The sequence below is a fragment of the Lepisma saccharinum genome, chromosome 9 (assembly GCF_977018435.1).
Source record: "Lepisma saccharinum chromosome 9, izLepSacc3.1, whole genome shotgun sequence".
Classification (NCBI taxonomy): Eukaryota; Metazoa; Arthropoda; class Insecta; order Zygentoma; family Lepismatidae; genus Lepisma; species Lepisma saccharinum.
This window is the reverse complement of record NC_139237.1, coordinates 41970989-41993592: the sequence shown is the minus strand read 5'-3', so window position 1 is coordinate 41993592 and position 22604 is coordinate 41970989. Positions and strand designations below refer to the sequence as shown.

At 35.1% G+C, this 22604-nt stretch overlaps 1 protein-coding gene across 4 annotated transcripts in view; it reads left to right on the top strand.

Moving 5' to 3' along the window:
• LOC145992030 (uncharacterized) overlaps window positions 1–22604 on the top strand; it is a 360413-nt gene that overhangs the window by 267781 nt on the left and 70028 nt on the right. Inside the window, exon 4 of one of the 4 annotated variants that reach the window (XM_083128098.1) lies at window positions 18797–19650. The exons of 2 other annotated variants lie outside the window; for them this stretch is intronic. In XM_083128098.1, the coding sequence (XP_082984224.1) occupies window positions 18797–19133 (337 nt within the window). In that variant the 3' untranslated portion in view covers window positions 19134–19650. Of the gene's footprint in view, window positions 1–7757; window positions 8125–18796; window positions 19651–22604 lie in introns of those variants that run through there. One more of the 4 variants, XM_083128095.1, reaches the window with a different exon arrangement.

The window sequence follows — 22604 nt, the reverse complement described above, 5'->3', positions numbered from 1 at the left end:
TCTTTTAGACTTTTCTATTAATAACCAATTACTATTGATATTAACAATTGTTCTTTTTAAAAATATGTATAACTTATGTTCAAAAACCAAGAAAAGAAGCATGCAGAAACGCAACATGCTTTAACTGTTTTGTTCCCATTATATGGACATTCTTGAAGCTTAAAAACTATTAAAAATAAGAACAAAGAATTCATTACATTCATTATCTAGTGGACTGTACTGTCATGTGGACAATATATCAGTAGTATGATGTTAACACATTAGCATTGAAACCAAAGATTGTTTAAGAAATATAAAAAAGTAGAAAATTGTAGATTTATGTTTTGGAATTAAAAATGTTTCACTGCAAAGGCATAATAACAAAAGAGTTGGAGTGAATTAATAGAATTATGTGATCAATGTATACACACAGACACATAATAATGTATTCCGTTTGTAGACTATTATGTAAGTAGTAAATTTGATGGTTTTTGTATTTGAAGTGTTTTGTATTCTCTGTCCATCAACCTTTCATTGATCTGTGAGAAAAGAGTTAATAAACATAAAAAAATGTAAACTCTTTTCAGCATTTTTATTTCATATGTATATGTCAGTGTATTAATCAGTGGCGTAGCATGGGCATTTCGGGTGAGAACGCCAAGTCCGAAGGAAGGGTCGGCCCTTTCTTGCTTAATAATTTACTTATGGTATTAGTCGCCACAGGTATTGTTTGCCTGAAGTCAAGGGTTTTCAATAAAACATCATCCATGCATGTTTTAGCTAGAAAATTGGATGCCTCACTATGTCACAAATGTGTTGAACTCTGGTGTTTTATACCTTTTTGTTATAACTTTCTGCATGACCAAGTCATTAAGAAACCTACCTGAATCACAAGGGCCTCTGAATAACAGTAGACGTCATTGTTGTGGGTGATCCAACTACTGATTGATTTGGTTTATTTTACTTCGCTTTTCTACCACTTTTGGTTAATCGCGAATATGGATATGAGTGATGATATTGATGAAGTTGATGAAGGGACACTCACAAAGAACACCCGTGGTCACCCCGGGATTCGAATCAGGGGCCTCTGTCATCTTGGCACGCTGTGCAAAACACTCTGACACGAAGGTGGGTGGATGATTCAACTATAGTACACTCAACTGACGTAACAGTGCCGATTAATAATTCAGACCACTGTTTATTACATCTTGAGAATGATGATAAACATTTTAAAATAATTTTGTCCAGAGATCATTCGATGTTAAGAGTTTTCAAATGAATGCTAAACATTTCCATTGACAGATACTAACGAAAAAATAATAATAATAAAAAAGAAATTAATAGTTTGCAGGTTAAGTGGTAGTGCAGCCACAGGGTGAAATTCTGCCACGAGGACTTCACCAACTAATTTGACAAAAACTGTGTTGATCTTTTAGTTTTTAATGCACATCGCTGTTCGTGCGATAAATTATACAATGCAGTGGCCATTATGAAGTGGTATATTTGAGTTTGGTAAAGTTACGTCAGTCAATATTGCGTATTATAGCATCACATAGCACGAGTGGCACGAGCGCGAAGAACCGGGTAGGAATTCTACCACTCTCGTCTGCTTCAGAAGGCAGGAAGGGTCATGTGAACCAATCACGAAGCCCTCTGCTCCATACGCTGGCGTACGGGAGAGCATTTGCATGCATGCTGTAGAGATCCAAGCTTTCCCTCCAGAAAGACAGCAAGGAGTATAGAGTCCTTTAATCTGAACCTGCCCCGCGTCCGGCCAGGAAAGGCATTGAAAAAAATGCTAGAATGAGTGTTGTTAGTGGAGCGTTGCAAGCGGATCGCGAAAAATAGCTATTAATGCCATGAAGGTCAAACATATATGAAATTAGTCAAGTTTTACTTTATATTTATAGCATTTACGCATTTTTGGAATTTTAAATCTGGAAACGCTGGGCGTATGGGCATACTATAACGCTATGCCACAGGTATTAATATGATTTTTTGGACATGTTTAGAATATAGATGTAACTGATAATGTGCCTGTCTTAAATTATGTATATGCTTCTTATTCAGATGTGCTTTATATTAGAAAATATACTCTGTGTTCAAACATTCTTCAAAAATGATACATGTAAATTTTTATTTTACTTTCTAAACTGCCATAAGAAAATTGCAGTATTGCTTATAAATTATTGAAAATTTACTGATATTTCGTCGTATATCTGCAATAAGTATTCAAGTTCTCTCCAGTTGCATAGATGAGGTATTGGTGAGCCCAACTTAAGAGTTCAGTATGGGGCTTATGGGAACAGTGTTGCCGCATGGTGCGCAGTACAAGAAAGCTCCAGCGTGCATCAAGTGTCTGCTGTAGTACATGCCTCAACAAAAGTTAGTGGTCAATGGGGCTGTTCACTGCTAAACTTTTTCACTAGAGGCGCCAGCCCTGTTGTGTCCCTAAATAATTTCGTTTGTCATCTGCTTGCCCTAAGCTTTACATTGGAGCGCGATAGGATGGCTATTCAAACGTTATTTTCAAAGAAGGTAAGAATTTCTTGTGTAAATCGATAACAAAAATTGTTTAGCAAACCTTTTGGATTATGTAACAAGTCATAAGTTTCTGAAAATTACATTCTCCTGAACAGTATATTTATGCACAAAGAGCACTAAACTTGACGTTATTTTGGTCAACCCTAGCTGCCATGGGTCTATAATTTAAAAAAATAGATATTTGCACTACGCTTTTATGTTTCCTCTTGTTGCAACTTGCGAGTATGTGCAATTCAATGGCGGGAGTAGGAATCGGAGAAACTTCCCAAATTACAAAGAGAAAATGTATTAAGTGGATAAGCGCATAACATTTATTATTATACACTATGCCCTATCCAATAACTTAATATTAACATATGTTTTCTTTTTATTAAGCAGACATTCCCCCCTCGTATTTTCATCCTTTTAAAATTATAATTCCTGTAAATAAGAGAGCCCTAGATTTTGCGAAATATGAAACAGAATGTAACATATTTTTTGTAATAACTATTCTTCTCGATAAATGTGTATGTATAAAATAGAGAACCAAATTTATTAGCCATGAGGAAAAGTATGATATCACGTAAACAAATGAGTCGGGTATTAATAACAACTAGCTATAAAAAAGTGCAGTCGCGTGGAATTATTATGTATTATTCTTTACCAGATTCACAAGAATAAAGCACTTAAATTGTGAAAATTCAAAGTGACGTAAACAAGTGCTGTGCAAATTTTAAGGCTTTTTTTAGTTCCGATATCTTTTCTGTTATTGACGATCGTCTTATTAAAATTCTTAGTTTCACAGCACTGATGTTCCGACATAATTTCCGATGTTAAGATGAAATTAAACTTGCAATTTAATGTAATAGCAGCACGTTCAGCATCAAATTCCCAATGTATTTAAATGGGAGAACAATTGCCCATCAAAAGCGTAGGGTCACAACACGGGTGCTGGCACCTACAATAGTTTGCTTTGACCAGGAACATACAAGAATGCATGACTTGGTGGGAAGCTGTTCATTCTTGCAGCTGTTAGTCCAGAATAATGACGGTCCATGGAGGAAGATTTGAAAATAACTGTTTCCGAATATACTTTTCATACGTCTTGCTCTCTATTTTATCACATGCGTCGGCAGTGTTTTTCTTTCCTTTATGCACAGAAAGGCAAATCGGAACTGGACCTACAGTTTAAATTGGGATCCGAACCACTATGTGTCTCCAACAGGTATCAAACCCGGGACCCTTTGATTACGAGCCGACGAAGTTACCACTGCGCCATCGGGGTGGCCTCTTTCACATTTTTTGGTGCACTGTCTCATTTGAAACGGAACAGTGTTCATTATAATATCGGCATACACCAAGGCAAATCCCCCTCGGTCGTCGTATTTTAATTAAGGGATTAGGGTTCAATACCCGGTGGAAGCATATAGTGGTTCGTATCTCACATAAAACCGTAGGTCCAGTCCCAATTAACATATCTGTGCAGAAAATTGGATTCAAAACTCAATCAGTTACTAGAGGTGTGAAATAGATGAAGTTCTGTTGTATTTGTGTGAATAATGATTACAGAAAGAAAGAAATAGACATTGGAAATATTCAATCTAAAATGCTCTCGCTTTGTGTCTATCAGTTAACGTTATTGCTTTGCAAGCAACAAGTCCCGGATTAAATTTACTTAGGTATCTCATAAATCTATTCCCTATTTATGCATTTGTGTCAAACTTTACTATCTGGAAAAGAACTGCTTGATCATTTTATGTTCTTTTAATATAATGCTATCAATACTTTTTTATAATAGTTAGTCATCCTTTGGGAAGAGTAAGTGAACCGGGGGTGTTCCCGCTAGATCCGCCAATGCATACAATATACCTGTTTTCAGATAAAAATTCCCCAAAACGAGAAAGCGCACACACAAATAATAAATTTCTTGACCTGGCTCCAAGACGGATGCCTATTCACAAACTTTTGCCTGGCCATTCCCCACCCCCCTTCCCTCTTCCCAACACGTGTTTGCAGTGAGTGGCAACAGGCAGAAGGCTGTTATTTTTAACTCCCCAATTCGCACTCTACATAAGAAAGGAAAGTGCATTTTTTGAATGTTCTGAATTGTAAAAGAAGGTATAGACCATCAAAACCTTACATTTCCTCTCCTTTTTGCATATTTATTATTTTCTCTTCGCATGTTAACGACTTTTGTTTCTGACAGAATGGGGGTGGGGATCTCAAAAGTAAAAGCTCATAACAGCCCATACTGAACTCTGAACTTGGGCTCCTCTATAACACTGCAACCTTGTAATCAACGTTTCCTGACTTTGATCCTGAGTTTGGAAGCATATACCACAGTGATTCAGATCCCACTTTAAACTATAGGTCCAGTCCTATAACCCTATCTGAGCATAAAGTAGGCTTGTAACAGACAATGGTGTGACAAAAGGTGGAGGAATTTGGAGTCAATGTGCAGTTATTTTTAGTTTTTGGTAAATAACCTTTACACGACAAGCCTTTTTTCTGCAGTATTAGTCTTAACATCAAGATTGTTTTTCAACACAGAACTTGAAAATTATGTATTACTTTAAATGATTTTATAACTTGGAATCTAGAGCTCATTTTCCCCCACTAGGAAGTAGATATAAACAAAAGCACATGTTTTGTGTAAAACGTGTAAAAGATGATTGTTTATGTTTTAAGCTAACATTCACTGGAAGAGAGGGGCAAGTTCTGACACATAGAAAATGGATGACTCACACATGAATACAAATGTCAGCAACTTCTTGGCCACAGCTACTTTGTTTTTTTAAGCTGTATGGAGTATGTTTGCCTGCCTCACACACATACGTACTGAAGCACAATTGGGACTTTTGGTTGGAAATAGTACCCACGTATTCACGTAGTAAAGCAAACTTGGATTACATAAATTTTTAAAAACTGTCAAACGAAAATGAGGCACGCCATCTTGATTTCACAGAGGGCTGTCTTGTTCTCCCTATCATCTCAACAAGACTCAAAAGGTGTAATCTTACCACCAACAGACTTATTCAGGCAAGTTCAAGACAAACCAGATATGCATCGTTCTTCGTGGACTAAGATGGCTGTTAATGGCAGATAAAGTTTTTTTTCTTCAGTAGTGACATAAGGAAGGTGAAGTGAAGTGAGGTGTATGGAAAAGCACATGCAATGATTAGGTGCACTTTTCAGTAGGCTTGAAACAAACAATGGTGTGACAAGAAGTGGAGGAATTTGGAGTCATTGTGCATTTATTTTAAGTTTTTGGTCATTAACCTTTAGATGAAAGCCTTTTTTTCTGTAGTATTAGTCTCAATGCTGATATTAGTGTGGAATCCATAGTTTTCGGGGTCTCTAAGATGAATATTTTACAGCATTGTATTCCATGCTTGTCACACATGCCACTAATGAGTATATATCGAAGCTCTATGCTATTTGCAACCTGTTGATCCCACGCTCAAAAAACAGACTGAAACAATAATCTCTCTCTGCTTTTTTACCACCGTTGACTGCAAAACATCTGTTTCTTGAGGAGAGTTTCTTTGTTCTTGTTCACAACATTCATCCTTCCTCGCAGATCCACCCGGAACTTGTCATCAAATACACTCTTTCTTTCTTTATACTAAGCAAAGACAGCTCATTGTTGCAATGCAACATTTTGTTTACAACTCTCCCTCCCCATATTTTCCTACCTTTTTCTCGTTCGGATTTCTATGGTATGCTTGGAACAGCGTGAGGTGATCAAGATATTATCGAAATTTCCCTTTCTAAAAAAAGATCCCTCAATTTGCAATGATGTGTGGCTTGCTCTCGACTCAGTCGCACGGCAAGGAATGGATAGATTGCAACACTGCATGACGAGGAGGGAACAGCACGTGCCTGTAGGTACTATGTCTCAAGTCTCTGTTTAAAGTGAGTCTTACAACCCACTCATCCAAGCCATAAGAGCCTTCCTGCTTTCTCTACTCATCGTTGAAAACAGCACCATGGAGGTGTGCACTTTTCAATTCTCCTCATGTGAACCTCATTTGCCGCATGTGCGATAAAATCAGGTAGAAACGCTGACATAAGGATATAAATGGAAGATGATGTGGCCCGGGAACATTTGATGTTTTGAAGAAATGTCGTTCAATGAATGGATATAATAGAAATTAAGTGGATTGCACATTTATTTAGGTGTGGACGTGCAAGTGTGCAAATAGGCAGCAGCCGCTACTGGTTCCTGGTTCAGATCCTAGCCTGGGCATGGGTGTTTGAGTCCCTTCATCAATTTTAACATATCATCACTCATTCTCATCATCACGATTAGTCAAATGTGGCAGAAAAGGGACGTAAAATAACCTAATTCAGTCAATCAACAACTATATATTTGTTCAGTTTATCCATTTCGGCAATTTTTGCAATATATTTTCAGTGTCTGCTGATATGAGAAAGAGTAGGCTAGTGATGCACAAATGCACTTTCTAAAGGTATCCTGCATTTCACCTGTTTACCAGTTCCAAGGAGAATACACATCTTGTACACACCCACCAGCACAAACATTCTGTGTTGTATTTGCAGTTCACGAGATTTTTATTTTTATATATTTATATTTTTATATATTTTTCATATTTTTGTGCCACATACTTCTTGTATGTTCTTGTTTACTTAGTTTGTGATGTTCAAAGGAAACTCAGCAGTAACAATAATCAATAAAATTCCTGTTATATGAAATTTAAAGGGTGTCCCAGTTAAAAGTAGCCCTGCTCCGATCAACAGTCACTTGTCACAATTGTGGGACGTCAGTGCCTGATTGTGTACTGTACCTACCGTGGTTGATGTTACAATGGATGGACTATTCCATTTTACTGGTGCAATATAGCCACCATTTGCCTCATAGACAAATGTCTTTGAGCTGGGCTACATTTAACTGGGACACCCAGTATATAAAGGCCTGCTTCTTTAACAGTGTTTGTACCTTTATGGGCCATAAGGACATTTTTGTCGCAGGCCCTATAGAACTTAAGGGATATTCCTTGCTGAGATAAAGCTTTTCGGAATGTATTTGTCAGTCACAACCTAAACAGGCAATAGAAGCTGTAATTTTTGGCTTCCAATCCTTACGGTCTTCAACAGGTCCACTGATTATAATCAGTTAGTATATATAATTACATGTAAGTGTGTGTGTGTGTGTGTGTGCATGCATGCATTTGATCAAATACATTCCCTGACTTCAGACATTCCTAACTATTAAATTGTGCTTTGTCTTTCAGTTCCGTTCCTCGTCCGAACCCTGTGGTTCTTGATGAAACCCTACTGACTGCTCTGATGAACGAATCTTCACCTACAAAAACCCATGTGTGCTCATGGTGTTCGAAAATGTTTTACAGCTCATATGATCTCAAACTGCATATACGGAAGCATACAGGTGAACGCCCATATGCATGCCATTCATGTGCAAGGCGCTTTTCTCAGAAAGGTAACTTGAAATGCCACTTGAAGCTTCATAGCACCCCAGAGAAGCCATTTTGTTGTGATGTGTGTGGTAGGAATTATAGCACTGAGGATAAATTGAAGGCACATAAGTTCATTCATCTTGCAGTGAGAGCGCAAAAACCAAATTAGTGAAAAAATATTAATGAAGAGACTTACTAGAACAGAAATAATTTGTATTTCAGAGATTATATTTCAAGCAATATTGCAGTATTGGAATTTTACAATTTTAATATGATATAATAATTTATCAAAATTTCACATTTTGTTAAGATCATATAATTTGAAAGTTTGTTTTCTTTGAGTGTTATATTCATGTATTCTTATTTTTGACATATTGTAGTGCTTGTTTTTAAATTTAAAGTTTACAGGCAAAGATTTACAAAAGTATGGTATTTTTTTTGCAAGATAGACAGTTTTCAAAGTGAACCAAATTGCTTGTTACGGCAAATATTGTTATAAAACTTAATGACAAATCTTGAATATATATATATATGCACATAAGCATGTGTGTCTAATATTTGTATTGATTGATTGATTCATTCATTCATTTATTAACATCCATTCAACTTTACAAAAGTTTTGAACTGTCTTATTGTTCATGTACATTTAGAATACATCTATAGGCATAATATAATATAAAATATAATAGATAGTATGAGATACAAGATATCGTATAAATAAAAGAGAATAAATGCATGCTCAATGTTATTTTCTTGAGATAAATTGGCTAAAAATTTGTTATTTATATTCAATGTTCGCTTCATCTGCTATGGCATTATGTACACATATATATATATATATATATATATATATATATATATATATATATATATATATATATATATATATATATATATACACACATTTCCATATTTACACAAGAGGTTGGAATGAGATCATACCTATGTGGAACTTCTGTACATTTGTGTTTTGTACACTTTTTTTTAGCACTGGTATCACATGTTTTGCCTCGTTTTTGGCGACATCGTTTGATCCACCCATTATGATTACACAGTCTTTGCTTCTGTAGTTCTTGCACATGGAAGCTGCTGATTTCACTACTTCATTCAGTGGAGCCCCTGGTTTAGTATATCCAGTTATTTCGTAATTATTGCATTTTTCTGACATTTTTGATACAATATCACGACTATGGCTATCACCTAAAATTAAGACCTTGCCTTTGAACTGTTTATTTGATTTAAATTTGTTTTGCTTTTTGAGTTTACCAGTTTCATTACCACTTTCTTTTTGCTTGGCCTGGTTAAGTTGACAGATTTTGTTGTTGGGGGGTTAGCTTCTGCATTGTATAGTACCTCATATGGATTTCGATGTATAAATTGGTTTGATACCTTGTAGTTTTGTCCGTTTGTGCTGGTACACAAATTCATTAGTGTTTTTTAGTTTACATTACCCTTGACTACTTCTGTCCACGTTTTATGATTTCGTCTTTAGACGATAGCTCCAGTTTCAGTCTTTCCATTTCTCGTATCATTCTGTTGCAATCACAGCAGCCCAGCATTTTTCTTCTATCACGTTTCACTCACTCTCATGCTATTTTACCTGTTATTTCAGCTCTGTAGTATCTTTATATGTTCGCAATGAGTATGTAGTATGCCATACTGACTTTTTGTGTGTATTTAGATGAAGGTTTGGATTTTTTTACACGCTCACTAAGGACGCACAACAATACCGGCCGCTTTTTTTAAAAAAAAAAATTGAAGTTTTTTTTGTAGTTACATGTAGTCAACTTGAACTTTGTCTTCAAGAGCTATAAATTTTTGTCAGAAATAGGTACTTTATGTGTCCAGTGTGCTTGTTTGTCAAGAGTTAGTTATTTTGGTTAACGTTATTGTCTTCCTGTCAAAATGATGTAAGATCAGTAAAAATTTGACACAATTCATAAATGTGTATGATGTAGTTTTAAATAATACAAGTTGACATTCTTCCAGCTGTTGTTTGTAATAGTATTTTTGTTTTCGTGCCAATCAGTGACATTAGAACTTTGGCAAAATTTAAGAAATGTACACCTTAATATTTCCTGTAATTTGTATTGAAATAAAATTAAAATAAAGGTTTTTGTAAGTGAAAATGTGAGAATCCTTGAAATATGATTAGTTATTCATATAATATCTTGTTAATAGTAATTATGATAAGAAATACAGTAGAGCGTCGATTATCCGAACGTCGGTCAACCGAACGACCGCTTAACCGAACTGTGTACTCGCTCACTTTCAGATATCTGTAATGAAAAAAGTACGTGACTTAGCTGCTCGTAAGCATCTAGGCTTGCTTAGACAGACCAAAATAAAGGATTTTTTTAAACGTTAATTTTGTGTACTGTGTATATTGTTCATGCAAAATGCGTATGTAATATGTACATATTTTTGTTTAATAAACTGTACCACATACTATATATTCCTACTAAAGTTGCCTTTGTACGTTACTTTGTAATACATACTTAAAGAGATGCCTGTTTTTATGAATAAATTTACTGTACAGTACTTCTTTTTGGCAAATAAACATGTACAGTTCGATTATCCGAACAAACCAGTTTTCCGAACACCCATGTCCCCCCAATTACTTCGGATAATCGACGCTCTACTGTACTTATGTCTACAACTATGTAATTATTATATACATACACTAAATGTTAGTGTGAATTGGCAAAGAAATAAACCTTCAAAAAGAATAAACGAAAGTGACATGTTCTTCTGAAATAGCTGTTTGTAACTTTATATTTTTCTTTCTTTGTTTCCAATATTTAACTTTTTATGTATGTATTAGGTATTATTGTTTTCTAATTTTCATATGTTAAAAATTCGTTGTAAACATGTTTAAGTGGTAGAAATGGCTACAAAGCCTTAACTTCGCCATGATAAACAAGATGCAATAAATAAATAAATAAATAGAAATTGTACATAGAACACAGAGCAGTATTCTTACATCCATAACACCTCTGTGTGTTATAAGCTTTTTTAGTTTGAATTAGTTACACAAGTTGGAAATATCTAGAAAGAAAATATACTAGAGAGAAGGCGGGTTAATCAGTACCAGCCAATATAAGCATATCATAGCCTCCCCTGAGTTTGATCCCTAGTTGAAGCATATTGCATAGTGGTTTCAATCCTAATTTAAACTATAAGTCCAGTCTTGATCAGACTATCTGAGAATAAAGTATGGTTAAAAAAACTATTGATATATCACATATCATATTTCAAATATCGTGTAAAAAAATACTCACTTTCCATTTTCTCTTCTTCTTCTTCTTCTAACTAATTATGGAGAATTTATGTTTTTTTTTCCATCAGGATTATAGCCCAAAGTGTACTGAACAAAACGAGGTATAATTTGTACCTCTAACGTTCTTAGTTCCATTAATATAAAATTGCATTTAGAAGCATGCAGAATTTCAAATTTCCCACTGAAAACACACTCGGCCTTAGTGCATAGAATTTTTTCTTCTCCGAAACTATTAGCAATATGTGCGTAAATGTTTCTACATCAATGGCAAACTTACCAGGCGTTATGCAGGTATCTTTCGGAGATTCAGGTCCTGGCATAGCCTGCGTGGGGGTCCGATGGATTTCAAATTTTGTGTAAAAAAAAATATAGTTACTTTCCCTTTTTTCTGCACTCAGTAAATATCCTGGAATTTATGAACAATGCCTAATTTTCAGTAACTTTTCGTTTGTATTGTATGGGAAATGTATTTTATAGTTGAGCGTACACAGAAGTGTACACTGTATATAGCCTCTGGTTAACCTTACTTGATAGTGTGTATACCTTCTGATACAATGTGCATACATACCTTCTAATTCCATTTAATTTATATAATGTAAGTTTGACCGTTACTCCAGTCAGTTTATTACAGTTAAATACATCTGGTTTCACATGATCAGAAACATGATGTTGAGAAGGTGAAAGGTATGCACATCAGCATTTTATCAAAATCATTTGACTATTATAATAATTTTATGGAAATGCGCACAATGTGAACATTTAATTTTATTATAACTTTTGCTAGATTGGTTGGTGTCTTTGTGTAGATCTTCAGTAATATTAGATCTGCCTTTTGTTAGCAAATCCAATGTGGAATTTCAACTTTATATGACAAAAATTTTGTGAAGTATGGAGTGAGCCCATGCAAAAGTCTCAACAATGTACTTGTTTTCCTTTCTCAGGACAATTTATGTCTGTTGTAGTGCACTTTTAAGAATGGAAGTAGTGAAAAAAGAAGAGAATTGGTCCTATTGCACTTCATAAAAGGAAGAAAGTATGTACTCGTATATACTGCAACAGACTGGCTACATTTTCCAATTTAAGTCCATATTTTGTTGAAAAACTAAATATGTATTTACATATGTTCAATCTCACCGAACAGTGTCAGTACCGGAAAAAATATGTATTTACATATTTAGCACATTTTTACTACATATAAATCTGTTCCCTGGAAGTTATTAATGTTTAATTTGATTCTGGCTATATTTTGGGGGATGGGGATTTTAAAGTTCCTGTTTAAAACAAGCATACGTTTTACATGAAATTTTTTTTCACTCCAAAAGTATCAGCAGCAAATGTGCAGTTCTTGCCAGAGAATGGGACATATATTAGGCAATATGCAGGAAGTATTTATAACCCTCAAATGCCTACATGGGGGGTGGATAAAGTTCAAATTTTGTTTAAAAAATAATTTGCTTTTTCGGCATAGGCTTATAGCCTAATGTGTACTCTACAGAATTAGGTATAATTTGTAACTCTACCATTCGTACTTTCTAACATATACAATTTTATTTGAAACCTTGTTGACTTTTAAGGTTCTCACTGAAAACACACAGGGCAAATAAACCTTGGCGTTTAAGAGTTAAAGTTGTATTCAAACAATATATATTAATCTTTAAATTATTTACAGTATTAAATAGTTAGTATTGTTGGAAATCATTTAGAGTTTGAGCTTGTTATCAGATAAAATTATTTATTTTCAATCTCACCGAACAGTGTCAGTACCGGAAAAAATGAATGGGGAGACAGAGGGAGGACATTTTATTTAGGTATTTTCTATAAATCAAGCAAAGTAGTGATGACTGAACATATACCCCTTCTACCTTCCCTCTGCCAACATCACTGATTTGTGAAATTCTAGGCCTGAGAAGCAATTCCTAAGTGAGTGGTGCATTTCCTAATTTACTATTCCAGAATGTGAAATTTCTTCATATTGCAGTGAATTTGTTATTCGCATGATTATAATATCAACTCATGATTATCTGTGGGGGCATTCCAGCATTACATGTGTGACATTTCACACACAAAATGTAAATATCTAGACATGAGATTGGACTAAAATATTCATAATGTACTGATTTCACAGGATTATGAAGCACTTGGTGGTGTCTTCTAACAACTGCAAAAAAAATTGAGTGTGATGACATACCCTGAATGCATGAAAAACTTTATCGAAAATGTGTTATGTGTGTGATGCTTTGAAAGTGTTGCAAAATTTGACTTCATTTATCTGTGAAGCATATAGGATGCAGATGCTAAAAAAAATTGTTAGTGAAATATGCAAATTATATGTATTCACAAACATTTAAACCTTAAGGCAATTAAAAACACTAATATATAATTTTGTTATTTACATGGAGTACAACCACTTTTTGTGGAATGTCCACATGATGGAAATATTGACCCCAGGGCACTATTTGAAGCAAAGGTAAGGGCATTATCTATTAAACTCTGTCTGTGTAGTATAATTGAGCAGTGTTTTTACTTCATTAATACAACCTATTTTTTCATCTTTTTTATTTTCAGTTCTGTCCCCATGTGATTGTAGACAACCCCCCCCCCCCTTCCATTACTCTATTGAAAAGTCTTGGCGTGCAGATTCCGAATGTGCAATCGCTTTCACTCTAGCTCAATTAGTGACAGAGATACGTCCTTTTTTTTTATACGAAAATTTAATTTAAAATCACCATATCTCAGTTCCTAATTGAGCTAGGAGGATGGTTGAAAGCTCGTTGGACTCGGAATGAAGTCCTCTTTCCGGTTCTGCAATACAAAATGAGGGTTTCCATTTAAAATTTCACAGTTGCACCTGCCCCACCCCCAGGGGTGGGGATGGAGAATCAAGTGTGATATCATTGAATAGCTTTCTTTCACTTATTCAACATATATTTTTTCGTTTTCCGATTCAATGTGTATCTCTCACGATATGTGACCGTTCTGGGACTTTAGGACCACCCGGTATATATAGGATTAATAAAAAAAAAAAATACTGTTATCAAAACGGACATTTTGACAATCCTGCATAGAATTATAGAAATATTCCATGAAGAACTAGAATAGTTCAAGCACCTTCTTGATTGAAATATGTTACCATGGATGACTGCAATGGAATTCATCTTAGAAAACTTATGTATTTAAATATATACTTGCACAAGCAGGGCAATTAAAAATTAACAAAGTAGCAAAATTTTGCACTGCATTAAATTTACATTTCTAATGCATACATCAGTCAATACCAACAAAGGACCAATTGCTATGTTCTATCCCTGCTTTGTATAACTAGTTCACAATTCTGTCATTTTATTGGTACAGTGAAACCCTAATTTTACATTCCTGTATTTCATACTTTCCTGACTTTCAAGTGTATTTCAACTTGGTCCCCAGAAAAAAATGTAAAATTGAGGTCCTACTGTATTTATAGTGACACGAAAACAAAATTCATATACAGTAGACTCGCGATTATCTAAGCTAATTGGGACCGAGACTACCTCGGATACGTAAAACTCTGAAAATACGGAGATAATGTGCTAATAGGTCGTAAATGATGAAACAACACTTAAAACTGTATAGTAATTATTTATTACTAGTACAACATAAATGAGAAGATTTCTTTTTCAAAAAGTCTTTCATAATTATTTTGACTAACCTCTTTCCGCTCTTCAACGCTGCAATGTAACGCCAATGCTGTAGGGAGAGTAGATCAAGCGGCATAGACTCTTCTTGCTGTTCAATGTAGGCTATAGCAGCTTTGATCACCTTCAGTCCCTCAGAATGTGATATTTTCGGGGTGCTCTCGTCGGTGTCGTGCTTCTCGTAATTTTCTTCAGGATTGATGATCATATCAACAATAGCATCATTAGTCAGCTCCATTTGTTGATCTTGGTTACACCACTCAAGGACATCTTTATTTTCGATTGGCGTTTCCACTGGTAGCTCATTAGCTAGCTGAACGATTTGGGAGACATTTTCATTGTCCGATCCCGGCAAAGTTTCTTTGGATTTCTCCAAGGCATACAGCTTTCTCCATGATCTTATGCGTTATGAAGCGCGATGTTTTCCAACCGCTCCCTTGGTTAACCCGGAGCGTCGGTTAATCAGGACTCGGTAAATCGTGAGTCTACTGTATACTATTTTTGAAACATGCTATTTCCTTTTTCTAAAGGAAAATCCCTTTAAACCATCTGCTTAATTTCATTTATTTGATATATGTGTAGATCATTCTAGTTCTGGACCAAATTTTGTATTTGATCTGTGCTGAGTTAGGTATCAATATAATTAAATTTTATTACCAATATCCTACTGATGTCTTTAAAATTTTTACATCATTAAATCCTCATGTACTGATATGATATTGTGTAAACCAGGGATGCTCAAACTTTTTCACATGCAGGAACTAGTGAGGGCAATTGAATGATTGGTTTTGAACCATATTGCCTTTCGCTTACATCAAAGATGTGAGTGGCTTAAATTTTTCAAATGTGGCAATGACCTATACCTAATTCCAAGCTATGTTTCCCTTTCCATCTGTTGGGAGAAGTTGGATACTTTCATTGGAGAAGTTGGATACTTTCATTGGCTTGAGTAAAAAATACAGGTGTAGAGAGTTTCAGGTCGGTTCCAGGAGAACTTTCTTTATCTTTGACCCAGACTGTACTTTGTTTTCTGTTTCAAACTGATAATTGTAGATTACCTAGAGGCAATTTTGGTAAATAGCTACAGTGAAATTAAGTATAGAATGTTTTGAAGAAAGCCATGGTCAGAAATGTAAAAACAAAAGAAGAAAAAACATCGTTGTGAATTGGAATTTTTGTTAAATGTATCTATTCTTTATATTCATGTTATTTGCACTGTGTATAAAAAGTTGGGGATGGCTTTCTGATTTAGTTAACAGGCACCTTTACTTTTTCTTATGATATAGGAATAAAGTAAAAACAAATATTGCTGTTGCTGTAATAATTACTGATAATTTTTTAGAACACACCCATTGGTCAACCTCACTTCCATGTAATGCAACCTGATAACTGCAATGTTTCAAGCAAATGAGTTTCTGGCACCTCAATTTTAGAATTTTTAATTTGTGTTTTGTACAATTGTGCATGTACAGATTAGGGATGGCCAAAGGGATCCGGATCCGAAAAATCCGGATCTATTTGGATCCGGATCTGGATCCGAGAGTTCCAGATCCGAGTCCGAAAATTCCGGATTTGGATCCGGGTCCGAAAGTTTCGGATCTTAATCCCATTATAATATTACCACATCTTAAAAGGTATTATGATCTTTGAATACAAAAATTTTTCATTAGTTAGTCCTACAAGAATTTTTTTCAAGTGTTGTTCCTAAAATACTTTCCTACGCATTGGCTAACACACTCGTGCACAAAAATAATCTTACTTGTTTAACATAAAATGTCAGAGATGATTTTGTAAATGCCATTGAAACGAATATGTATTCATTCGAATGTATTGGAAATGAAAACACACATAAATGTGAGACATTCCATTCCAGGATGAAACCTTTAACACATATAACAAGATAGAAATGTTATACAAAAATTATACAATTGTTCTACAGTTACAGTTTTACAAATTAAAATAAAACATTATAATATATGAAGTGTTATATAATTACAAAGTGTAAGACTAACAAGGGAGGTTATCTAAGTGTTGGCAGGCAGGTGTTCTTCTAAGGAAGAAATACGTGTTTTTTTGTTTCAGCTAAAAAACGGTTTTAGGGGGCAAAACCCCCTCAAATGTCAAGATGAGGACAAATTGAAGTGAGGATCTGACCCCTGTGTCCCCCTCCGATTTCCATGATACTTGGCAGGTGTGTGTATAAACGGGCCCAAATGAAGAAATGCATGTTTTTTTTTTTTGGCTAAAAAAACTGTTTTAGGGGGCAACCCCCCCCCCTCAAATGTCAATATGAGGACAAATTTAAGTGGGCATTTGACTTGTGTCTCCCCCTCTGATTTCATTGAAACTTGGCAGGTGTATAGTGGGGCCCAAAGGAAGAAATACATGTTTTTTTTTTGTTTCAGCTAAAAAACGGTTTTACAGGGCGAAACTCACTCAATTGTCAAGATGAGGACAAATTGAAGTGGGGATCTGACCCCTGTGTCCCCCTCCGATTTCCATGATACTTGGCAGGTGTGTGTATAAATGGGCCCAATGGAAGAAATACGTATTTTTTGTTTCGGCTAAAAATCTGTTCTAGGGGGCAACCTCCCCTCAAATGTCAAGATGAGGACAAATTGAAGTGGGGATCTGACCCCTGTGTTCCCCTCCGATTTCCATGAAACGTGGCAGGTGTATAGAGGGGCCCAAAGGAAGAAATACGTGTTTTTTTTTGTTTCGGCTAAAGAACTGTTTTAGGGGGCAAAACCCGCCTCAAATGTCAAGATGAGGACAAATTGACGTGGGGATCATCTGACCCCTGTGTCCCCCTCCGATTCCCATGAAATTTGGCAGGTGTATAGATAGGCCCTATGCCCCCTGTTTCTTCCTATGCCATATTTACGTGGTTTCGGGGTCAGATCCCCACTTCAATTTCTCCTCATCTTGACATTTGAGGGGGGGCTCTATACACCTGTCAAGTTTCATGGAAATTCGGAGGGAGAAACTTAGACCTCCCTTGTAAGTGTATTAATTAATTACAAATTGCGCACGTGCGCACACACTATATATATATATATTAGCAGGTAACAATATGTTATAATCACATTCTTACTTTCCAAAGAAGCGCATGTTGGATGGCAAACGGATCCGGATCCAAAAGTACCAGATCCGGATCCGAAAGTACCAGATCTGGATCCGAAAGTACCGGATCCGGATCCGAAAGTTCTGGATCTGGATCCAAAAGTACTGGATCCGGATCTGAAAAATTTTAGGATCCGGATCCTTAGTACAGATGAGTGTGCTTGTAAAAGGGAGTGAACATTCTTGAGTTGAATGATGTACAAAGATCTATATTTTATTTTGTGTTCTTTGCAAGATAGAGAACATATGAATAAAACCAATACTTCAGAACCAAACCAATTAAGAATAGAAGTATAACCATATTCTGTGCAGGCAGGCTATGGAGGCTTTTCACATACATTCTCAATCTTCGACACTGTGGAGGTGATGTGATTAGCAACATACTCCATCTAGCTTCACCTCCAGGTTATTGTTTATCGAATGCTGGGTTAGCCCCAGAGCCTCATTTTCTGGAAAATATACACATCTTGCAATCTCATATGTTCTAAAATAATGCTAATATAGAAGTTCTTTGAAATGAATGAAACTATAAGTAACCAACACCTTTGTTTAGTATTTCAAAGGGCAGTTGTCAACAAAACCATCAACCATTAATTTGCTGGTTTGTGATCATAAGCTGATTGTGGCATACCTGCAGCTATCGTGTAATTAAAATTTCGTTACAGTCCATTGATTATTATTGAATGTCTTGAATGTCTGAGATGAGAATTAAAACTATATTGTATAATAATTAAGGGAATATGTTGCATCATTACTCATGGTTTTTTCCTTTTCATTTTCAGCTGCGTTCCTGGTAAAGCTCCAGTGGTTTTGTACAACAACCTGACAGATGCTGTGATGAATGTGAAAATCCACAAGTGCTCATGGTGCTCTAAATTTTGTGGCAGTCCAAATGAACTCAAAATACATGAACGGACGCATACAGGAGAGAAGCCCTATTCATGCAATTCATGTACAAGACGCTTTGCTCACAAGAATTCTTGGCAACGTCACTTGAAGCTTCACAGTACACCAGACAAGCCATTTTCGTGTGACCTGTGTGGCAGGAATTACAGTACTGAACTGAAGTTGAGAGAGCACAAGTTCATGCATGGAGCAATAAAAGTGCATCATCAGTAATAAAGAAGCAAAGTTATTTTATATGACACATATTTCAGAATTAATCTGATACATTGATTGTCATGATTAACATATGCTTTTCTGGCTCTCTTTAATTTCTGCATGTCTTTATTGGATTTTCAAACACCGTATTTCTTTTAGACTTTTCTATAACCAATTAATATTGATATTAATAATTGTTCTTATAAAAGTATGTGGTTAAGGTTTGCCCAAAAAAGCAAGAAAAGAAGCATGCAGAAACGTAACATGCTTTAACTTTTGTTCCCATTATATGGACATTCTTGAAGCTTAAAAACTATTAAAAATAAGAACAAAGAAATCATTACATTCATTATCTAGTGGACTGTCATGTGGACAATATGACAGTAGTATGATGTTAACACATTAGCATTGAAATCCAAGATTGTTTAAGAAATATAAAAAAGTAGAAAATTGTAGATTTATGTTTTGGAATTAAAAATGTTTCACTGCAAAGGCATAATAACAAAAGAGTTGGAGTAAATTAATAGAATTATATGATCAATGTATACACACAGACACATAATAATTGATTCAGTTTGTAGACTATTATGTAAATAGTAAATTTGATGGTCAGATGAGTGTTTTATATTCTCTACCCATCAACCGTTCATTGATCTGTGAGAAAAGAGTTAATAAACATAAAGAAATTTAAACTCTTTTCAGAATTTTTATTTCATATGTATTATATGTCAGTGTATTAATATGATTTTTTTTTACATGTTTAGATAATGTGATAATGTGCCTGTCTTAAATGATGTATATGCTTCTTATTCAGATGTGCTTTATATTAGAAAATATACTCTGTGTTCAAACATTCCTCAAAAATGATACATGTAATTTTTTTATTTTACTTTCTAAACTGCCATAAGAAAATTGCGGTATTGCTTATAAATTATTGAAAATTTACTGATATTTTATAGTATATCTGCAATGACTATTTAGGTTCTCTCCAGTTGCATAGATGAGGTAACACTGGAACCTTGTAATCAAAGTGTCCTAGTTTGATCCTGAGTTTGGAAGCATATGCCAGAGTGATTCAGATCCCACTTTAAACTGTAGGTCCAGTCCTATAAGCCTATCTGAGCATGGTGAGACAAAAGGTGGAGGAATTTTGAGTCAATGTGCAGTTATTTTAAGTTTTTGGTCATTAACCTTTAGATGACAAGCCTTTTTTCTGCAGTATTAGTCTTAATGCCAAGATTGTTTTTCAACACAGAACTTAAAAATTATGTATTACTTTAAATGATTTTATAACTTGGAATCTAGAGCTCATTTTACCCCACTAGGAAGTAGATATAAACAAAAGCACCTGTTTTGGGTAAAACGTGTAGAACATGATTGTTTATGTTTTAAGCTAACACATTCTCTGGAAGAGAGGGGCAAGTTCTGACACATAGAAAATGGATGACTCACACATACAAATTTCAGCAACTTCTTGGCCACAGCTACTTTGTTTTTAAGCTGTATGGAGTAAGTTTGCCTGCCTCACACACATACGTACTGAAGCACAATTGGGACTTTTGGTTGGAAATAGTACCCACGTATTCACGTAGTAAAGCAAACTTCAATTACATAAATTTTTAAAAACTTAAAAGAAAATGAGGCACACCATCTTGATTTTACAGAGGGCTGCCTTGTTCTCCCTATCATCTCAACAAGACTCAAAAGGTATAATCTTACACCCAACAGACTTATTCAGGCAAGTTCAAGACAAACCAGATATGCATTGTCCTTCGTGGACTAAGATGGCTGTTGATGGCAGATGAACTTTTTTTTTTCAGTAGTGACATAAAGAAGATGAAGTGAAGTGAGGTGTATGTAAAAGCACATGCAATGATTAGGTACATTTTTCAGAATTCCAATATCCCCTTGATGCAGATGGGATACTGGTGTCCCTTATATATTCTATTTTTTTTTTAGTTAAAGTTTTAATGTTTTTGGGATAATATTATTAATTAATAGTACAATGGACATCACGTTATATGTTCCTGTGGAAAAAGTGTTAATTTTGTTGCTTAGCAACAGCAAAGCAAATTATTTTAAATTTAAAAACTGATCAAGAAAGGTTCCGTATTTTGCAATTTTTAATTATATAATAATAATAATAATTTTTGTTTCAGTTTGTCTGTATTCTTGAAAATGCAACAGAATTTTTAAAATCATAATTTTGTTCCATATTATGCATCTAATGTGACAAAATATCACATACATACCGTATGTCCCTTTCTGCATATCGTATGTCCCTTTCTGCATAACCATGTCACTTGGAGCGGCCGTAGTGGCAGCCATTTCAGACAATATCTTGCAAGTTTCAATGTGTTGCAAGTTGTTTGTACATCAAGTGTGCATCTGGTAAAGAAGTGTACATACTTCAGTGTCATATTGAGACTGTGTTGAGTAGCAACGGACTTATGTTTGACATAAGGAGATCTTTAGAATTCCATAGTCAAGCGTATTTTGAAAATGAGTAAAGGTCGAGTTTGTGAATGGGCTCGATGTGAAGAAGATCAATCCGGATACGAATATGAAGTCACTGGATTTCCGTAGGCCTGTTGCCAGATCAATTGTGTGGACATTCTCTAGTCGAAAACATGGTCTTCATTCCTATACACATGGGAAGCACCGACAAGTATATGTAGATGCAGAGCACATGCCAGTAGTACATGAGACTAGAAGGAGATGCAAACAGTGCAGTTTCAACAAAGTTGAAAATCGTACCAATGTATTTTGTGCTACATGTGAGGTACACTTATGCTTCACTAATGGCCGCAATTGCTTCAAAGAGTACCATAATTGATATTATTATGGTTATGCTGCTGTATAAAAGTTATACAAGTATATATATCTTATGTATATATATATATATATATATATATACAATTATATATATATCTTATCCACCCTCCTGGCAGTGCTGTCAGTCAGTCCCCTTGATATTAGGTAAAACTATTTTGTATAATTTGTTTGCAGTGAGGAGTGAAAATGTAGACAGCAGATATTATTTTGCTCACAGTTTGGTGAAGAATGAATGCACAGAACATGAAGATCACCTATTACGTTCCTTCATCTTGTTTATGAGTCCAAGTCTTAAGTACTGCAAGTATCTAGAAGATTCTCTAGACTTTAGGAAGTTCTTTCATAAGGAAGCTTCTTTATCTGTACCTTCACTGCCCCTGTTGCAGCAGACAGAAATCTGTGACTTTGGCGTCATCATCCATAAAGGTCAAAAGCTCACAAGTTTTGGGAACGAAGGGGAGTTTTATTGCTTCGGCCAGGGGTAGAATGTACTTTATGTGCTATGATTGAATATTGTACATTTTTTCGGGTATGTTAAATATCTGTATCATCAAAAGTAGAATGGAGTGTAGAGTAAGGGATGATGTCTGTAGCAGCCAGTTAACACCTCAAGAGGTACAAAAAACTGTAGTTGTATTAACTTAATGACCCCAT